This window comes from Branchiostoma belcheri, unplaced genomic scaffold, assembly GCF_001625305.1.
Source record: "Branchiostoma belcheri isolate BF01 breed outbred unplaced genomic scaffold, Haploidv18h27 scaffold102, whole genome shotgun sequence".
Lineage (NCBI taxonomy): Eukaryota > Metazoa > Chordata > Leptocardii > Amphioxiformes > Branchiostomatidae > Branchiostoma > Branchiostoma belcheri.
This window is the reverse complement of record NW_017802403.1, coordinates 434201-455698: the sequence shown is the minus strand read 5'-3', so window position 1 is coordinate 455698 and position 21498 is coordinate 434201. Positions and strand designations below refer to the sequence as shown.

The window sequence follows — 21498 nt, the reverse complement described above, 5'->3', positions numbered from 1 at the left end:
AGTACAGCTAATATTCTGGCAGACTGGATGGAAATTAAATGCAAATTATGCAAATGAGGACTTGATTTGCATAATTAATGAGGAAATTCTATGATTACAGTGTTTTACATTATACTACTTTCATACATGTAATGTATGCAACCTATGGCAGGCAGAACATCAACAGATACTAATTATGCAAATGATGACCTAGTTTGCATAATTTATGCAAAAATTCTATGATTTCTTAATGGTGAATAATGGGAATGGCATACTTGGGACATCTGTAAGTTAATGAAAAGTTAACATACATCACGATGCATATATCATGTTAATGCGGAGGTAATTTGCATAATTAAAGAGGAAATTTACATTTACATATTAAGCCCATATTTCATGGAGGCATGAAATCTCGGAATTCTTGTTGTGAAGGTTTTTGCAGTTCGTGTATAGAGTATAGGTGAGTCGGCTGCAGTTCAGTTGACATCTGTAGAGGGCGTTTTTAAAGTGTGCGCCACGAGCAGATACAGAGGATTGTTTTTGTTTCTTGATATTTTGTACTTTGTACCATCTACTCAAACATATTCAATTTTTATGAAGCAAGTTTAAACTGTAATATCCGGCACAACAAATTGGACTCACCCAAATTTTCGACTGTACAACTCCAGTCTTTGTCAAGGAATAACACGTGACTCCGTGAGCAGTGGAACATAGGTTGCAGAAAGTCTGTGGCGGCCCCCGTCGACGTCTCTGCGTGACGTCACGGAAACAGTGGATTGCTAATTCCTTGACAAAGACTGGAGTTGTACAGTCAAAAATTTCTTGTGTTAGATATTACTTCATAATGATTTCTACCAACACAAATGAACTTTCAAGATAATATTCAATTTTCGTATTTGTGAAGTGCACCCGACTAAAATTTTTACCACTTCGAGTCATGTTGGGGTCCTTATCTATAGAAATCCCTATAGAGCGATAACTGTGCTCTGCTACCACATGAAAACATTTCCAACATCGGTACATATACTTAATTTAGTCTGGTCTGATTTATTCATAGAATAACCTAACATTTTCAACAGTAAGCATATTATGTACAGAATACATATACTTGGTATAGTGTAGTATAGTATAGTATAGTATAACGTAGTACGGTATAGTATAGATATTTTAGTACCATTTAGTACGATTTGTGATAAAATGGAAGGCCTTTTGTTTGTTTTTTTGACGTTCCATTTAGAACTGTCGGTTAACACAGGAATATCTTATCATTTTAAACATCGGTATATTTACTTGTTTATTTATGCTTTATTTGAACGATTAACGCAACATTTTCAACAGAAATAATTTTGTGTATAGCATACATGACTTAATTAAGTTATCCGTATACGTGGTATTCATCGTGTTTTAGCTCATAGCAACAGTTATTATACTAAAAATGTAGTAGGGCCACCAGTAAGTAAATTTTATAGATGACATCCTCTGCAGACTCCAAATCTAATGCGAGAGGGCGAAAAAAAACAAGGCGGGCCCAAAAAAACAAGATTCCTATATTTTGAAATTTTGACATCATGAACCCTGTTAAACAAGAAACGATAGCTATATAGTGCTAACTTTAATGCCACCTGTCACAGCATCCATTTAAAAAGGGAAAGTTTTCAATCATTGTACAAATGGTTTTGATTCCCTGGGAACGTATAAAAGGAATAAAATACATCACCGCATCAAAGTAAAAGTCAAAACAATAAATCAGAGCCTTGTCTTGTCTTGTCTCCTCTCTTCATGTTTATCTGCCATACACGTTCCAGCATGGCAAGGCATGTCATTTTGTCCATTTTCGGAATGTTGACCACTGTCAAAGGGCAACAAAATTTCTTGTTTTTTTTTCCAAAATCAGGCGAAAAATCAATGCGCGCGCGGATGTCATCCATAAAAATTACTTGCTGTGGTCTAGTACGTAACGTAAGCATGCCTGCTGCTTTTCACCAACGTCTGCGTTGTATAAATTTATGCAATAAAGCGGAATAAATGTATGCAATAAAGCGGAATATTTCAACAAAAGTAAAAACAAATCCTTCCTCTCGTACTTTTGTATTTTGTAAATTGTCTAGACTGTGCGACATTGATGTCCAAGTCCTAAGCAGTATTATGTGCTCCCTAATGTTTTTCTGATGTTGTCTGTTGAAAGAACAACATTCTTAAGCTTTAGATCCAAAGCTTAGCCTAAGTCCTGACTGTAAAGCTGGTGTGCGACACCCACGGGTGTTTATAATTTCTAGAACAATAAAAACTGAAGCAGACATTGAAAAACAATTACTGATGTAGAACGTTTTTTTTTTTACTTCTCCTTTTTTATTTTTTTAAATACTAATCCGATGAGGTACACTCGATAAAGTTACTCCAGCATGTCCTATCTTTTATAGCGGACACTAATGCAGTCCCTGCGAGACCAGCGTCTCTCTCTAACATGCATATGGACAAAAGTGTAGTATAAGGACGTCCCACTCTACGTCTCCCAGTAGGAATCCACTGTACTAGTACTAGTCTACCAGCTGGTTCGTTACTACGAACAAACAACATTTAGAGGCATGATGATGATGATGATGTTTTAAAACATGTTAACTAGAAAACATGTACAGTCATATCTTCAAATATCAGAGTTATCAGCCAAGAATCGAGGTGTTCAAAAACTCGTATTTCCCCAGAACTATCTTAGACTGGAACTCGTTGTCAGCAAGCACAGTTGAGCTTTAAAGCTTTAAACAACTCCTGAAATTAAATGTGTAAAGATTGAGTGTAACAAGCCGTTCGGTGTGATATAGCTAGCTGTCGCCGCGCCGCGTGCCTGTGAAGCTGGTGTGTTACGCCGAAGGGCGGTTATATCGGCTATACTGATACAAAAAATACATAGAAAATATATGTTAGAAAATATGTAGGGTGCAAATTTTAAAGATACGCTTTGAGCTAGGTAAATTTTAATAATCTCCCGTTGTGTGCTGCAGTCTGTTGGATGGAGACAAGTATAGCTTCCCAAAGAAAGGGAAAAAGAACAGCTCATATGCATGATTCCATGAAACCAAATTTGTACGATGTTTTGCGACGTAAAAAAATCATGATACTAAAACCTCACTGTTACGAATTGTACAGTCGTAACCTACTCTTGTGTTTGCGTCTTAAACACGCTGTTTTCTGGTCAGTACAAACACAGCTTATAGAGCAGTCCACGCAGCGTCGTCTTTGACGTTCATGTTGACCTTTGTTAATCTCCAAGCAGATCCCTCTCGGTGGCAAAAAGACAGTATCAAATTAGCCAGGCAGTATCCATTAGCCAGAGAAGGTCCGCGGCCACCGACGGGTGGGGGGTGGTGGGCAGGACAAACAACAACAACAACAACAAACGGCCATATATAAAAATCATTCCTCCACAACCTCTGCTTGGAGAGTAGACCTTTGTCACACCCACACAAATTAGTCTGCAATCTCCAGAAAAAATACCAAGGAAACAACATCGGATGGCGCTTTCCCTGCGAAATATGCACATATTCATTCATATTCACATGATATTATAATATTTGGATATTTAAATTAGAAGTTTAGCATGTGCAACCGCCAAATGTGTGTACGGTAAAGAGCAAGCAGAACCTGTCAGGGCTTCACTAGTGGGGTCCGGCAGGAAACAAAAAATATCTGTATCATCGGTATCGGTATAGCCGGTATAACCGCCCTTCTGCGTAACACACCAGCTTCACAGGCACGCGGCGCGGCGGCAGCTAGCTATATCACACCGAACGACTTGTTACACTCAATCTTTGCACATTTGATTGCAGGAGTTGTTTAAAGCTTTCTAGTGATGATGCCCCAACTGTGCTTGGTGGCAACGAGTTCCAGTCTACGATAGTTCTGGGGAAGTACGAGTTTTTAAATACCACAATTCTTGGTTGATAACTCTGATATTTGAAGGCATGGTTGTTTCTTGTTCTTTTCTGGGCACCCTTTTCAAGCCGCGGGCACCCTTACAAGATTCCGCCGACCGCCGAGGTAACTACAGCGGGCATTTCGGCAAACAGACATGTCACAAGTTTCAAGGAAACAACATCGGACGGCGCTTGCCCTATGAAATATGTACATATTCATTAACACGTCGACAGACATGAACATGATATTAAAATATTTGAATATTTAGAGAGATTTTGCTTTTTTAGACTGTTCTACCGCCGACTAGCCGTACAGTAAAGATGTACGAGCAAGCAGAGCCTGTCAGGACTCCGCAAGCGGGGTCCGGCGGGGAGCGGAATGTCAGGCCGCGGGCCGGCACCCTACCCAGATCCCCCCGACCGCCGAGGTAACACTAGTGGGCATGTCGGCCTTGGCAAACCGTGAAGCATGTCACAAGTATCAAGGAAACAACACCGCGCTTTCCCTGCAAAATATGTACATATTCATTAACATGTTGACAGACATGAACATAATATTGTAATATTTGAATATTTAGAGAGATTTAGCTTTTTTAAAGTGTTCTACCGCCGACCAGCCGTACAGTAAAGATGTACGAGCAAGCAGAGCCTGTCAGGACGCAGCAAGCGGGGTCCGGCAGGGAACGGAATGTCAGGCCGCGGGCACCCTACCAAGATCCCCCGACCGCCGAGGTAACACTAGCGGGCATGTCGGCCGTGGCAAACAGGCATGTCATAAGTATCAAGAAGAGGAGGACACGTCTTCGAACGTGTACGAAAAAGCTGAGACGGTGAAACTGGAGAATATCCCGAGAGACGCGCCTTATGGAACGGACACGTCTACAGGTAGAGTGCGCTTCTCAAGACTGTTTCTCATGAAATTTTCTTATTGGATGTTTCTATGGAATTGGGATCGATGAGTTAGAAAATTAAGAGAAGGAAGAACAAAATACTTATAGAATACTATACGGTGTATTTTGTATCGTCCGAGGTCCCAGCCCGACCGCGGATCGGATCGCCTGACAGCCGAAGGGAGATCCGATCCGCGGGAGGTCTGGGACCGTAGTACTTAGTATTTTATTCATGTCTCTCCACTTGAGTAGATGCGGAATACGCCAAAATTTGGTGCATCTAAACAAAAAGTGTAACAGCGTCAATTCCAACATCCGAATTCTATGTTCGACGTTTCGAAAGCGGCACTCTCGGTGCGCGAAACGCGTTCAAATTATTCTATGGAACATTTGAAAGCCCGGGTCGTACCGCTAGTTATCACACGGGCCGGAACGCCCGTACTGAACGTAGGTATGACGGCCCAGGTATGACATAAATAAAATCATGCTATAATAAGAATTGTCAGGATTGTGACATAACCCTACAAATGTATTAAAAACTGACAGTAACTTACAAGAACAGGAATATTTCAATATTTGGTGTAAAATGTTACACAATGCATGCCCCTTTATTGAAGCATTGTAATGAATTTGCGGTATCAAACATCTGTTTATTAGACGCGGACCCCAGTCCACCGGACGGTGCACGTGTAAAAGGCCGCCGTGTCTGCTGCATCGCCGCCGCCCTGGCTGTTGTTGCAACTCTGGCCACTGTGGGAATTATTCTACTGATCTTCATCAACGAAACCAACAACTACAAGAAACAAGAGGTGATTAATAATTTTTTCCTATGAATTCTTCGCGTTAGCTAATGTTTTAGAGGAACGAGTTTTATAAGTTTTGGTGATTGCACAGATTTTATGTACTTTATATGTTTGTGTCCCCCGGGACAGCTTGGTGAGTTCCTGGCAAGCTTTACATTTCTGGAATTCTCTCATAGGTGACAAAACCCCCACAATATACACTGTTTTTTGTATCGGTATATCCGGTATAACCGCCCTTCGGCGTAACACATCAGCTTCGCAGGCACGCGGCGCGGCGATAGCTAGCTATATCACACCGAATGACTTGTTACACTGACTTTTTGAACATTTAATTGCATGAGTTGTTTAAAGCTTTTTAGTGATGATGCCCGAATTGTGCTTGGTGGCAATGAGTTCCACTCTACGATCATAGTTTTTTTTTGAAATTGCGAGTTTTTGAACATCTCAATTCTTGGTTAATAACTCTGATATATGTAGGCATGACTGTTTCTTGTTCTTTTTGGGCTGGTATCGGATACTTTGTGGTTGGTATACGTACGTTCACTGGTTTATTAGTCATTATGTATATCATGCATGGTCTGGACATTTTTCGTCTGTCTTTCAGTGACACCCACTGTAGGTTTCTTTTTCATTTCCGTTACACAAGCACCCCTTTTATAGTTGTTCATGCAGAATATTGCGACCTGGTTCTGTACCCTTTTTAGTTTATCTTTATCTTTCTTTGTATGTTATATAGATCCCACATTGTCGAGGCATATTCCAGGTTTTGTCTCACAAGCGACGTGTAACTATGCAATTTTACTCTTGTTGGTTAATCACTCCCAATGTCTGTTTGGCCTTAGCAGTGATGTTGTTAACATGCGTGCCCCACTTCAGGCTACTTGTCAATGTAACACAGAGATACGGGTGGGTTTTCGTGCTTGCCAAGGCTTGACCACAGAACTGGTAACTAGTCATATGTGGGGTTCATTTGTTTGATATATGCATATTATAGCATTTTTCTGGGTTAAACTGTATGAGCCATTTGCTTTGCCATTCTTGCAGCGTGTTCAGAACTTTTTGTAGAAGTTGTGAGTCATTCTGTGTAGAGAGCTCTACATATAACAGGCAGTCATTGGCAAATAACCTCACCTTTGAGTCAAGCTGATCTGGTAGGTGTATAAACGAGATTTATATATTGTAGCAGGAATATATGGCGGTTAAGAACAAAGGGTTAATAAAAGTATAGTAATGTCCTACCCCGAGGTGTATATGGTAAGATAATCCCTGGTCAGGTGCACCAACCTTGTTTGACTTTGTCTAATTTTTTTTCTTTCATGGATTCTCCATTTTTCTTCACTTATTTGCATATAAGTGACTATTTTTTGCTTATAAACCTGCTTGTCTCAAAGTTCTCCAATGTCACTGACGAAAGACAGTGGATGCTACGTACCCGAAACGTCTGACCTATTCCAAAATAATATCCAGTTGCTTGTCGAATGAGTAACTGTTTTTTTGGCGTATGTTATTACCAGGATGTCTAACCTTCACGGACGTATGTAGCAGACTAATTTGATGGCTCAAAGTCCGACAAAAGAAAACTGAAACAAAACATCAAAAAGAAATTACTCAAAAGCCTAGGAAAGCAATACTCCGTTTCTTTTGATTGTGCTTAGTGACACCACATCCTTTGTTCTGATTGTCGAGTCGACCATTCCAAACGGTGTTGCTGTACGCCGAAAAAAAAAAAACAGTTACTCAAGCAACTGGATATGATTTTGGAAACGGCCAGACGTTTCAGGTAGTACCCTCTTCATTTCGTCAGTGACACTGGGGAGTTCGTGTTTATTTGTTTGTTTGTTTTATTTATATTCCAGGAAATAAATATAGACCTGTTAGTTTTGAATTCATAAAATTTCCCTCAGTGTCACTGACGAAAGTTTGTGGATGCCAATTGAAAAGTCTGACCGTTTTCAAAATTATGTCCATTTACGTTACCGTATGATCTTGGATTGCAGTTATATGTTTTTATCATCTATAACACCAAAATCATGCTCAACATTAACTCATTGGAACGTATACACATATCTATATTATTATCATTTTTATCTATATTGTATTTACGCATATTTTTCATTGTTAAAATGTTCTATGTATGAAATATGTGATCACAGTGCCCGCATTGTCTTGTTGTAGTCGAAAAAATATGTATAACTAGAATTCGGAGATCTCATACCTCCATGAAATATGATCTTGATATGTAAATGTAAATTTCTTCTTTAATTGTGCAAATGACCTCTGCATTAACCCTACCTAGACCGGGGGGGGGGGGCTAAAAGTGCCCGCGGCAACTTTGATGTCACCTAGCGTCTGAACGGCTAGCCGTAGAACGGCCAAACTTGGTGACTTTTCCTAGAATATTGTTGGTAATAATTCTCTATCATTGGAATAAGAAAATAATTTTTTGTGTTGCCATGGCAACGGGTTTCTGACAGGCATTTTTTGCTAAATCTAGTACTTTTTGTTTCAACAATAGAATTTTATGGGTTTTATGTCAAGTTACTCATGGTTTCTAATATAAATAACATCCCATATAAATTTATGTAAATTTTATCATTAAATATGCATAATTTATGCTAATTTGATGACGTCATTGGCCAAAATCCAAGATGGCGGACCATATCATTAGATCAGGTATATACAGGTTATTTTCATTAAAATTTCATCAATACTTCCATTTCTTTTTCCAAAAAAGGTTTAAATGAAGGTCTTTAGTATGTTAACAATGTATTTTAGGCTTTATCATGAAAAAAAAACTATTTTTGAAAATTCAAGATTGATGATCCAAGATGGCGGATATCTTAAATATGCATGACGTCATTTTATGATGTCACCGGTGTTGCTATGGGCAACATAAGACTTAGTACACGATAATATTCTGTCATAAACACTTTTGGTACAGTTATGTTGAATACCATTTAGTTTTCAGGGAAAAACCTATTTAGACGGTTTTGGCCAATAAAATCACATTTATGACGTCATAACGACGTCATATTACGTCACAACGACATAAAAATTGTAGATATGATAAATTTTCACTAGTACACCATTCTCTGAAAATTTGGTGGTCATACGACATACCGTTCGCGAGTTCTTAGGGGGGGGTCGAAAGAAGACCCCCCCGGTCCCCCCATGTCAAAAAAGCCGGTCTAGGTAGGGTTAACATGATATATGCATCGTGATGTATGTTAACTTTGATTAACTTACAGATGTCCAAAGTATGACATTCTCATCATTCACCATAACGGAAATTATAGAAATTTTCGCATTAATTATGCAATTAGGTCATCATTTGCATAATTAGTATCTGTGGAAGTTCCCCCTGCCATAGGTTACATACAAGTAGTATAATGTAAAACACTGTAATTATAGAATTTCCTCATTAATTATGCAAATAAAGTCCTCATTTGCATAATTTGCCTTTAATATGTACATCTCTCTCTCAGCTACCTACACACCAAAATTATGAAGACATTCTCATCATTCACCATTACGAAATCATAGAATTTTCGCATTAATTATACAAATTAGGTCATCATTTGCATAATTAGTATCTGTTGAAGGTCCGCCTGCCATAGGTTACATACATCACATGTATGTAAGTCGTATAATGTAAAACACTGTAATTATAGAATGTCCTCATTAATTATGCAAATAAAGTCCTCATTTGCATAATTTGCATTTAATTATGTACATCTCACTCTCAGCTACCTACACACCAAAAATAATGAAAATATGTCGTTCCTGTCTGGACTTATTGGCTTTTAAACATTTCGCCAGAAAGTGCCCTGCAGTTCCAGAACAAGCCGCTAGGGGGCCCAAACTCATATGACTTCTTCCCAAGCACGAGAGCTACCTTCCATCAAAATTTCATGACCCTAGCATGTCCAGATCGCGAGATATCAAAACCGGAAGTTGCGCTGCAGTACCAAGGGAAGCCACTAGGGGGACCAAAATCTAATCATTTCTAGTTTTCGTCACACCCTACCAACACACCAAGTATGAAACCAATCCATCCAGGCGTTCTTGAGTTATCTTGTTGACCAACAGACGGACAGACGGACAGACAGACGGACAGACGGACAGATAAACGCGACTGAAAATATAACCTCCATGACACATTTCATGGAGGTAATGAGCGTACAAAGACATATATCGGCCTTCAACAAATTAAAGTCCCCGGAGATATTTTTTTATTATTTACTTGTTTATCTATGTATTTATATTAGATTTTGGTTAGATAAGACAAGTAATGTCTTCATGCTCCTTCTACATGTTTGCCTGCGGACAAACGTTTTACCCCAGCTACTGCAGTTGAAGAAACAAAAATGCTTCCGTAAATGACGTTTTAGAATCCAGAGGTTTTAAATTCAGATGTTAGGTCAAAAATTGTATAACCCTACCAGTGGTTGATCGAAAAATGGAAAGGCCATGGTCTGTGTGTTTGCTAGAGTCGGTAGGGAAACAGGAAACACAACATTTTTGTATCCTATCTAAAGACCATGCAAATCAATAATGTAATAGTTTCAGTAATGCTGAGGTCACATTTCCAAACCGAGGCCCGGCCGGGCAGTCTTATGGAACGAAAAGTACGATAAAAAAAGACAACAAAACACAGCAATTTTTTTAAAATAGTAATCATAGGCACTATTTCTGTATATTTCTGATATGAATTGTTAGTTTTTCGTTCATACAAACAGCCCGCCCGAGCCCCGATTTGGAAATGTGACCTAGGCATAAGTAATATTGTTGGTTGTACAATTAGAATACGTTTGACTATAAAAAAACTATCCTTAATATCAGGGGACGGGGTACTGGTGACTGTGGATGTGAATCATATCGTAGGTTAACTTTGTCTCCTGAATAAAACTGGTTCTAGTGCTGTCTTCTCCTGACTACTTCAGAGTAATCTCCAGGCAGATTCTGTGGGGCAATGGGAGTTTATATTGGTCATCTGTATCCGTTGGCCCCATGCGGTAGCCAATGGTTACAGGCCTAGGAGGCCAATGGATACAGGCGACCAATCTCACTCACTCACTCTCTCCCATAGCTTAGTCAGCCGTCGGGGCAGCATGATGTTTGGCCAAGTTCTTCCACTGCTGGCGGTCCTCCGCCAGTCTGCCATCTGGCAGGCGACCAATGCAGACCCTCAATACCCACAGAGATTAATTGGAGATTAAATTCAGAGCAAGCATGTCTAAGTGTAATAAGTCGGATACGCAAATATGGAACTCCAACATATTTGGGAATTGAAATATAATAGATAATTGCACGGTATTAGAATTATTGATACATATAATTATGCATGCGTCTCGTTCTTTTTTTGAAATAAATGGTATATTTCATTTGTGCTATGATACCTAAATGCTAAATTCTTAAGCATGCAATAGCACAACACAAACAATAACGACTTCATTGGACAATAGCACCAAGCAGCATTTTATGAAATACGATCTAATCTTGTTTTTACCCTTGTTTAAATTCTTTAGGACATATCCAACATTCCAACTACAGTGGATGCCTTAAAGCCAGGATACGGACAAAACCAGACTGGAGCTATTGGAGGTATGTTGGTCTTGCTTATGGTTGCCTTAAGGTTGCTCTTCCATATTATAAGTGGTGCCTGCCTTAATTTGAAGTTGTCATGATTTGATTATGAATGGGGAGAGGCTTAAAAGAAACGAATGGTTTTCGTGAATAACCTGCTGCCCATATCATTATGTCAACTTATTAATCAGATTGCGGTGTTTTGAATACAGCTGTCCAGTGTCCCCTAATGTCGCCTCCCCTCAACGGCTTCATGACTGGACCCAACTCCTACGGAGACGTGGTGAACTTCACGTGTGAGCCTGGATACAACCTTGTTGGCACATCTTCACTGACTTGTCTGCCTGATGGAACTTGGAATGGAAACCTACCAACATGCACAGGTATTGTATTGCAAACATATACAAATATGTTTATTTATTTTCTAAATCAAACATACTGCATTCTATCGGACAAATAATCTTTTAACCATTGAAGGGCTGTACCTTTGAAACCGTAGGAGTTTAGTTTGCTAAGTAATATGTTATGATCCACGGTATCGAAAACTTTCGATAAATCGAGAAAAATACCAATACTGAATTCATTTTTATCCAAAGCTGAGGTAATTTTATTCACTAGTTGTAGTAGGGCCATATATGTTGAATGTTTTTTACGGAATCCATATTGGTGAGTGTATAAAATGCTGTTATTTTCAAGCATTCGTTTTCTAAATCAAAGAAAACAAAATATTTATTCCTATGGTATGATTTATTAAGATGTAAGCAGTTGCACACTAGCAAAACTACTTGGGCATCGTAAATGCTTTGCTGTTCATGTAATCTTGTTAATCAAATCGGAATGTTGTAAATACAGCTGCCCAGTGTCCCTTACTGTCGCCTCCTCTCAACGGCTTCATGACTGGATCCAACTCTTACGGAGACGTGGTCAACTTCACATGTGACCCAGGATACAACCTTGTTGGCACATCTTCACTGTCTTGTCTGTCTGATGGAACTTGGAATGGAAACCTACCATCATGCACAGGTATTGTATTCCGAAGATATATAACGCTACGTTCAGTTATTTTTTTAATTAAAAAGAATACATTATACCTATTATGTAATTTGTTAAAAAAGTGAGAAGGTACGTACTAGCGAACCTTCTTGGGCATCGATAATATTTTGCTATTCATGTTATCTTGTTAACCAAATCGTGATGTTTTAATACAGCTGTCCAGTGCCCCTTACCGTCGCCTCCTCTGAACGGCTTCATGACTGGCTCCAACTCCTATGGAGACGTGGTCAACTTCAAATGTAACCCAGGATACAACCTTGTTGGCACATCTTCACTGTCTTGTCTGTCTGATGGAACTTGGAATGGAAACCTACCATCATGCGCAGGTATTGCATTGCAAAGATAAATTATACAAATATATTCATTTATTAAAAAAAAACACACCAAAAAACACGATACCCAATGTATACTTTGTTAAAAAGTAAGAAAGAACGTACTAGCGAAACTGTTTTGGCATCGTAAATATTTTGCTGTTCATGTCATCCTGTTCATCAAATCTTAAAGTTTAATACAGCTGTCCAGTGTCTCTTACCGTCGCCTCCCCTCAATATTTTATGAAACAAGTTTGAGCTGCAATTTCCAACAACACGAAATTGGATTGTTCTTTACTTGACAAAAATTGGAGTTGTACAGTCGAAAAACACAGAAGAACGTTTAAGCTGATACAAATCTTTTGTTTTCATTTCAATTACATAATGACATGACTTGAGAGTTACCACAACCCTATTCGTCCACTCCAGATCACGTGCACCCCACATGGTTAGGCATCATGCCATGTCCTTCATTCCAAGATCTTTAAGACTGCTCTATGCTATTGACAACTAGCTCTCTATAGTTGTATTTGGGGGCTAATTTACTCCATTGGCCGGCCATTGTGGACTTAGTGCGTAGATCACCGTGTCAAAACTTCTCGTACTTTTAATCCTAGCACTGAGTTTGTTTGAGCTGACCTGTAACACACGCACATACATGTACGAATCTACTGCTATCACCAGAAACATTTTGTAAATAGGTTACCTGATATCCCTTTTTATCCCTTTTTATCTTATTTCTGATATGACTTTTAGAATAGTATTTTATCATGTATTATGAATTCTATACTCGGATTTTAAAGGCGGATCTGTAAGCAATGACGCAATTCAGGTGTTGATTTTATATTGTACCTGCTATGTCATTGGTAATAAAATCTGAATCTGACTCAGTACACTATGCTGTGTCTTCGCAGCCCTTCCTCCATCCCAAACGTGTTTTTTATGAATGTGAGCCATGAAATTCAAAACATTTTTTAAAATTAGATTATTATAAAGTTCACCTGTGTTGGTAGTAATCATAGTAAAACGTTGAACTTTATTCCAACACAAGGGGTACAGAGCGATCAAATTTTCGACGACCACTGTCGCCTTCATCAGGACGATTAAGATTTCGCGAGATCACATTGTGAAGTGATTGGTCATTAATTATCCTGATGAAGGCGACAGTGGTCGTCGAAAATTTGATTGCTCTGTAACCTTGTGTTGGAATAAAGTTCAACGTTTTACTACATTTTTTTTATTAATTATGTTTACCGAAGGAAAACATATTGTTTTTGCTCGGTTTCTTCCTCCTCCTCTTCTTCTTTTCCAAACAGTGACCTCTGACCTGACAAATGAGATAATTTGTTGACGTCTGTCACCATGGTGACTGTTGTTGGGTTACATAATGTTGCAATTTCATGGTCTGCTCTGTTCCTGTCACCATATACTAGTAGTACATGTATGTGAATGTATTTGAGTAAGAATTAACAGGGCAGACCATGTCCAAAGGTAAACATTATGCATTTGCTTTGCAAATGTCACTTTTTTTATTAATTCCTCTCCTTTTGAATTCCTTCTACCAGGAATTTGCCAGGAGGGAAATGGAGCATCCTACCGAGGGACAGCCTCTATAACTGTAACAGGCAAGACTTGTCAACGCTGGGACAGTCAGACACCCCATGGACACGGCTTCACACCTGATAATCACCCATCTGCCGGATTGGAGCATAACTACTGCCGGAATCCTGACCGCGGCTGGACCTGGCTTTGGTGCTACACTACAGATCCCATCACTAGATGGGAGAATTGTGACGTACCAGCATGTGGTAAGATTTAAGACCAAATGACACCCAAAAAATCTGTATAAGACGTACAAATGTTTGCATACAATATAGTTACTTGAAGTTGGTCTCAATAACATTGACTGAGAAATTGATTATGTATGGCCTTCTAAAAGTGACTTTTGGAAAACTCTCCAGCAAGCGTCCGAATCGCCCTCCTCGGGCATCTCTATTTGCATCTTTGTGGTTTATTTTTACGTTTCTGTGCTTTTTTCTGAGCTGACATCACGGGGTGACATCAGCTCAGGAAAATTATAGAAATGCAAAAATAAAATGTAGAGATAGTAACTATCTGCCAGGACTGGCTTGTGCTGACGTTTCCAAGTCAGGGCTTTAAAATTTCGAATCTAACAGGAGTATACTTATCCTTCCAAGTTGTCACTGATGAAAGAATTCACTAGTAACAGTATCTATACGTGACAAATGAATCTCTTCAACGAACTTCCAACATTTCATACACAGATCTTGACACAAAAACAGCCTGCGAGGGTCGCACCGCACAGCTGTCTTGCTCGGACAGAAAGACGCTTTTGATCGTGGCCGCCAACTACGGCCGCACGTCCGCCACCCACCCCTGTTTCTGCGGCTCCAACTTTTGCACCAACTGCCGCTCAGACAACAGCCTGTCTGTCGTGAGGGCCGCCTGTCAGGGCAATCAGCAGTGCACGGTGACAGCGAGCAATGGCGTTTTCGGTGACCCCTGTCACGGGGTAGGGAAGTACTTGGAGGTATCATACCGCTGTATCACAGGTAGGCACATCATGAAACTAACATAATAATTGTGCCTAACATAATAATGAACTACTAACATAATAATGAACTTAACAAAACCTATATATAACAAAACTGATTCAAATCGGTGCAAACGCAATGCTTAAGTGACAAAAATATAAAAGTACTTGAGACTTGAAAGTAATATTATGCTAGAAATCAATACAAAAATTTACAAAGGCAAAAAGTATATGCTATTGTTATATTAGGCACATATTAATATCATTAAAATGTAATTATTTGTATTGATTTCTAGCATAATATTACTTTCATGTCTCACGTACTTTTATATTTTTATCACTTTAGCATTGCGTTTGCCTTTACACCGATTTGAGTCAGTTGTGTTATATATAGGTTTTGTTTAGTTCATTATTATGTTAGTTTCATGATTAATATTTTTAAGGTTTCAAGGAGGAGGACATTGTACAAGCTTTCGATGCTTCTTTCCTCCTCCCACACACTTTTTCTCTTTTTTTCTCATATCTGTTGATTAATGTTTGTCTTTTTACTGTGAAAATTAATACATTAATCATCATCATCATCAATCCAGGGTAATGTCACTCCTCTGGAGGAACCCCTCCCTTGACTCATTCCACTCTCTTCTCAGTCTGGCGTATCTGGGCCAAGCAGGGCCCAGGTGTTGCACAAGACTGTCCCTCCACCTCGTACAGGGCCGTCCTCTGCGTCTCCTCCATTCCCGGGGTGTCCACTCAGTGGCTCTTAGTGTCCATCTGTTGTCTTGTAGTCTAGCTACATGTCCTGCCCAGCGATGTTTTGCTGTGTTGACAGCAGAGATGATGTCGGTTACTCCTGTCTGGAGTCGGATCCAGGAGTTTCTTTTCCTGTCTCGCAGTGTTATACCAAGCATGATCCTCTCCATCTTACGCTGCGCAACCCGGAGCATCTCCATCTGGGTGCTGGTTAGTGCCCATGTCTCACTACCGTATGTCATCACTGGGAGTATATACTGGTTAAAAACATTTCTCTTGAGTCTTACACTGGCTTTCTTACTTCTCATGATAGCAAACCAGATACAAACGGGGTTATCGACATTAATAAATGAAAATAAATAAATGAAAAAAATTGTCTTTACAAAAAAAAAACACACAAAATGTCCATCGCTTTTGCGTAGGAACCCCCACAAGGTCCATTTTCGAAATTGACCATTGTCTTTACAACAATAACCTGTCTACCAAAATCATTAACATCCATGACTTCAAGAGCTATGCCGCATAAGTCCACCATAGCCAAACTAAAAATATAAACTTCTAGCGAAGGTAAAAAAAATCAATTCGGAAATGATCGAGTTATGATGTTGTTTGACCTACATACGGACCCACACCACAGCTGTCCAACCAGGCCCAAAACATACCATTCTGACGAAGGCAAAGGTCTAGATGCCCTGTGGTCATTTTGCACTCGTGTTTCCCTGCAGAAAGTAACGTTGCCCTTGGCAAGACAGCAAGTTCTAGTTCCGCTCCAGCATCCTGGGGACCAGAGAAGGCTGTAGACGGTTTCAGTGGCACGACGGTATCCGGGGGCGACGAGTGCACTCACACCGATAATGTGTACCAACCGTGGTGGAAGGTGGACCTGGAAGATATCTACACTGTCAACCGGGTCAGTGTCCTGAACAGGGGAGACTGCTGCGGTAAGTTTACATGTATATAATCAGCTACCAAACTTTACGTTTTAGATAATAACGGTTTTTCATCCAGGAATACGACAAATTTTATAACTTGGTTTAATCAATACAACTGGAAACAATACAGAGTGAAATAGGGTCATCAATAGTTTTTTGTTTACCACTAATGAAGATCGCTGGATCTATGTATAAAACTCTATGTAATTTACACACACACAGAATCCATAATACATGTATTAGGCAGTTACAAAGTTTTTAATACCTTCCAGCAATTGGCGATAAGTAGACTTTTGATGCTATGACTTATTAATAATATTGACTACAATGACGGGGATTATTTTCTCTGACACTAGATGGTTTGTTACGCACGGTGGCCACTTTCTCCAACGTCTACCCAACCCAAACGACAAAATACTTTGGACAGACGACGTATTCACAGAAATATGCTCCAGTAGTGAAGTGTATATTTCCAAGCTATGAATGTTTTTTTTTATTATTGATTTGCCTTGTATATACACAGGAGAGCGACTGAGAAACTTCATGGTGCGAATTGGCCTTAACGAGGACTTCACCCGGAATGACCAGTTTCGGGAGACTTACACGGCAACCCCGCCCAATGGAGCGACAGTCGTGGTGTACTGCGACAAGCCGATGGCCGGCCGGTACGTCTCCATTCAGCTGATCGGACGGTCGGACCATCTGCAACTCTGCGAGGTGGATGTCTTCGCCGAAACAGGTAAGACCTTCAAGTATAAAGCTAAAACTTTTGTTCCAACACATGGACATGTCCTTTTCTACAGCTTTCAACCAGTCACTCTTGTATTTCTCAATTGAATGACCCAGTCTGACTTCTCAGGTGGTTTTTCTGAAGTTTGACGTTAACACGAGGGGTCAAAGGTATCCGGCAAACGATGACGGCCTCCGTCCCGGTTTAGTAATGGGTGATAGCCACTGATGTAGATAGTCACTTTCAATCTTCAATCCTCCCAGCAAGTAGTCTTGTTTGGTTCTGAGAAACAAAAGGGGTGTTCAATTTGTAGGCGAAAACAGTGTTGGCGAACAACACAAGTAGTGTGGCACAATACTTAAAATCTGTAGATATTCTTATGTGTACAGCCGCGAGGCTAAATCTGTGCTAAATGGTGGATTGATGGTAATGCGCTAGGTAATCTAAATTATCTTTGTCCAGCCGGTGCAGATTGGCTCCTGGATACTGATACTGCAAAGTACTGTGCGTTGACTGAGGTTTCTATGACTTTATATAGTGCCATAGAAAAGTTTGTGTTATGTTTAGGTCACATTTCCAAACCGGGGCTCGGCCGGGCAGTTGGTATGAACGAAAAATTAACAATCCATATCAAGAGTATATAGATATAGTGCCCATGATTATTATAAAAACGTTTCTGTGTTTTGTTGTCTTTTATATCATACTTTTCGTTCCCGAAAGCTGCCCGACCGGGCCCCGGTTTGAAAATGTGACCTCAGCATTACGAGGAAGCGAGTCGCAAAACTTGAACTTATTTCCACTATCATTAACCCAACCAAGTTTTTTTTTAGCTTGCGTTTGCACCCTATTATAGATTTTGTATCGTTTGGGTTTCTTAACCAAGTACATCAATATAGGCTCTGCTATCTTCTACTATCTTCTATTACCTTGACAAGGCTTTGCCAAGAGTGACATGAATACACATTTTGCGTATTCATGACTAAATGATATTAAAAAAAAGTTTGGTTGTGACAAAATTTCTATATCAGCCGTAAAGGTCTTACGTTTTATATCAACCTTCACCACATACTCGTACAAAGTATCGATATCGCTCAAGGGATATGGATTAAGTGATTCAGGACCAGTGAGTCTCCTGAATGAGTTCGGAGCTGTCAAGAAAGACAAAAAATGCAGTGTTCCCTATTAAATTGCAAAAATATCCGTTGCTCACTTTCTTTGTTTCTTTGCTTTTTTTCTTCTTGTTATTGCCTTTCTTAGCCGATGCCTTTCTTAGACGATGTCCTTCTGGTTGGCATACGTACGGAAACCGCTGCTACAAATTGGTGGAAAGGAATGCCAATTGGTACACTGCAAAGAGCCGATGTGAACAGTACGGCGCACATCTTTTGTCCATCACAAGCTCTCACGAGAGCAATTTCATCGAAGGTCTCATCTCCAACGGTAGGTACAACGCAGAATATTTTCATTCACAATAACAAGGTCTGCAGAGGATTTGTAAACTTTACGAATTGACAATGTGAATTAGATTCAAATTAAAATAAATCTATTTTATGTCAAGTATAGCACGTAAGCTACCTACACACCAAACATTCCAACTGGTTCTTCAATTATCCTCCTTAAACGAGTCTTAAGATAAAGAACCGCCCCTGCAGTTCCAGAACAAAAGGCATCTTTTTCCATGCACAAGAGCTAGTATCTACGATACAAAATTCATGACGCTAGCCAGTCCAGATCACGATATATTGAAATCGGACGTGCCACCGCATTACCGCAAAAAGCCGCCAGGGTGTCAAAACTGTAATAATCTTATGTCATCATCTAACACCTACCCACGTACAGGCTGTTAAGACAATCCAACCATGCATGCCAAAGTTATCTTGTCGCCACACAGACAGATAGATACATACACTCACGCACACACACACACACGCTCCTCTAAACATAACCTTATTGACGAAGGTAATTGTTAAATTGGGCATGGAAATAAACATTTAAATCGTAAAATTCCATCTGTGTTGGTACAAGTCGTTGTGAAATGAAGACTAAACTCTCCTTCCAACACTGGAATAAATTGAGACTTACCCCACATTTTCGGCTGACTTCTTTAACCTTGTTCATGGAATGGCCCCGACTCTTGAAACGTGACGTCAGGGACACGTGACCGTAGTAGCGGGTCATACGTGCCAGATAACTTATGATGCCCCCGCCTTCACATCAAGTGTCAAGGTCAAACCAGAAAGCATGTAAGAAGGCATATATAGGTAATACAGAACGAGCACTGAAAACAAGATTCCTGGAACACCAACATCCTACCTCTGTAAACTCAGGGGTCTCGAAAAACGTTCATATTCTCAACCAGACTTTTTACAAGAGGAGTGAAGTAGGAGGTCTACATTAGAGCTCACAGACCTACCCTGAACAAAAACTGGGGCGACACAAGTTATCTGGCACGTCTGCCTGCAATGCCTCTTTATCCGAACAACATGTATATATGTATGTGTGTGTATGTATGTATGTATGTATGTATGTATGTATGTATGTGAATCAATTCTTAAAGCCCCTAACACACAATTAGGACCTTTACCAGAATTTGTTCCCGAACCAGGCTCAAAGGACTTTTTTCTTTGATTACAGTCCGTAAAGCAACAGTCTGGATGGGACTTAAGAAAGACAGAAGGTGGTACTGGGTAGATGGATCTGGACTAACCTATGAGAACTGGTTTCCTGGTGAACCCAACAACGAAAGTTTTATGGAGCTCTTTGAAAAAGATGTGACTTGTGCTACCATCTACACCAAGGTCTGTTCCTCTATTTTGTCTTCCTGGTTGGAGCCCAGCACTGTGTATATTTTTTGTTCGTAAAGTTGCTTTCGGAAATTTCAGGTGATTTTACATATGTAATTGAGGATAAGACGAACATATGAAGATATAAACTATGTAAATGAAGACCTATTTTGCATAATTAATGTAAAATTACTATAATTTCATAGTGATATATACCTAGCAGGTCATACCTGCCGCGTTTGGAAGTTGAGTGAAGATGACCATCAAAAAACATACTAGTAATTTATTAAAATCATGACCGCAATTGAATAATTATAAAGAATTGGTAGAATAACTTTCTCTGTTAAGAGGCTGTCATTGGGTAGAGAATATGATTAACTGATATAAACCATGATGGGAATAAAATAATAATCTTATCAATGAGAAGAATGTATAATTTCGTCAGTCCGAATGTTTACATTCAATTTGATGGAGGAATGAAATTAATGGAACTCTCGTTCGTAAATGTGAAATTCCAGCTATATCATTCTGAAACTAAGCGATTTAATAACTGCAATAATTATATATTCGAAATATATATATTTCTGTATTAATTTATAATATCTTAATAGTTAAACTCTGTTTTCTTGTTACCTTGACGTTTTCCATGTTTTGTTTTGTGATGTAATTTTTATTTTATTTCTAGTGGTGAGGTGAATATAAGCATATTGCTCGAGTGCGTCACCCCTATTGCTTGCACGTTAAAGTAAAAGGAAATGTGGGATTAATGATATAATCAATACTACTCATGCTACTCGTGTATTTTTCTTGTTCTAATCCTAATAAATCATTTCATATTCCAACAGACTACAAAGACGTTTTTCAGAGAAACCATTCGGGGGCAGTGGACGGACCAAACGTGTGCCTGTGAATATCCTTTCATTTGCAAGATTAAGGTTAATCTTTAAATCACTTGGAGTGCTACCCCAAACATAAAGTGCCAGGGGATCTTCAGATGACATAAAGACTTGTACACTCATTAAAAGCTCATTTCGGACCAGAAGTTTCAATATAAATTTCTCTGCAAATAAACTGGTTCTGAAACAGGTTTAAACTGTTTTCCAAAACATGCATATTTAAACCAAAATTTTAGACGTCCACTTCTACTTAGAACCTAAGGAATCCTTACTCCCATGAGAGACCCGGGTATACAAATACACATTAGAATTTTCAGCAG

The 21498-nt window shown here is 39.4% G+C and overlaps 3 protein-coding genes across 3 annotated transcripts; all 3 read left to right on the top strand.

Moving 5' to 3' along the window:
* Positions 1 to 4211: 4211 nt before the first annotated feature.
* On the top strand, positions 4212 to 13021 carry LOC109474523 (E-selectin-like). The gene is made up of 8 exons (XM_019774833.1): positions 4212 to 4271; positions 4508 to 4775; positions 5438 to 5589; positions 11112 to 11187; positions 11382 to 11552; positions 12001 to 12192; positions 12378 to 12548; positions 12963 to 13021. Exons 1-8 carry the CDS (start codon positions 4212 to 4214, stop codon positions 13019 to 13021), a joined length of 1149 nt encoding a protein of 382 aa, XP_019630392.1.
* Positions 13022 to 14070: 1049 nt separating this feature from the next.
* LOC109474520 (plasminogen-like) lies at positions 14071 to 15877 on the top strand (the record flags this gene model as incomplete). The annotated part of the gene is made up of 3 exons (XM_019774818.1): positions 14071 to 14341; positions 14819 to 15106; positions 15735 to 15877. Coding segments are annotated over 3 exons (702 nt in total), but the record flags the coding sequence as incomplete, so codon positions are not given.
* A 19-nt stretch (positions 15878 to 15896) lies between these two features.
* Positions 15897 to 21192, top strand: LOC109474510 (fucolectin-1-like). The gene is made up of 4 exons (XM_019774806.1): positions 15897 to 16047; positions 16563 to 16778; positions 17293 to 17508; positions 21128 to 21192. The coding sequence occupies exons 1-4, from the start codon at positions 15897 to 15899 to the stop codon at positions 21190 to 21192; spliced, it is 648 nt and encodes a 215-aa protein (XP_019630365.1).
* The last annotated feature ends 306 nt before the right edge of the window (positions 21193 to 21498 follow it).

Coding starts and splice junctions, on each gene's coding strand:
- LOC109474523 (XM_019774833.1), top strand. CDS start 4,212: ATGTACGAGCAAGCAGAGCCTGTCAGGACTCCGCAAGCGGGGTCCGGC. Junction 4,776..5,437: donor TGGAACGGACACGTCTACAG/GTAGAGTGCGCT, acceptor TCTGTTTATTAG/ACGCGGACCCCAGTCCACCG. Junction 11,188..11,381: donor CCAGACTGGAGCTATTGGAG/GTATGTTGGTCT, acceptor TTTTGAATACAG/CTGTCCAGTGTCCCCTAATG.
- LOC109474510 (XM_019774806.1), top strand. CDS start 15,897: ATGTTTTGCTGTGTTGACAGCAGAGATGATGTCGGTTACTCCTGTCTG. Junction 16,779..17,292: donor GAACAGGGGAGACTGCTGCG/GTAAGTTTACAT, acceptor GTATATACACAG/GAGAGCGACTGAGAAACTTC. Junction 17,509..21,127: donor GGATGTCTTCGCCGAAACAG/GTAAGACCTTCA, acceptor ATATTCCAACAG/ACTACAAAGACGTTTTTCAG.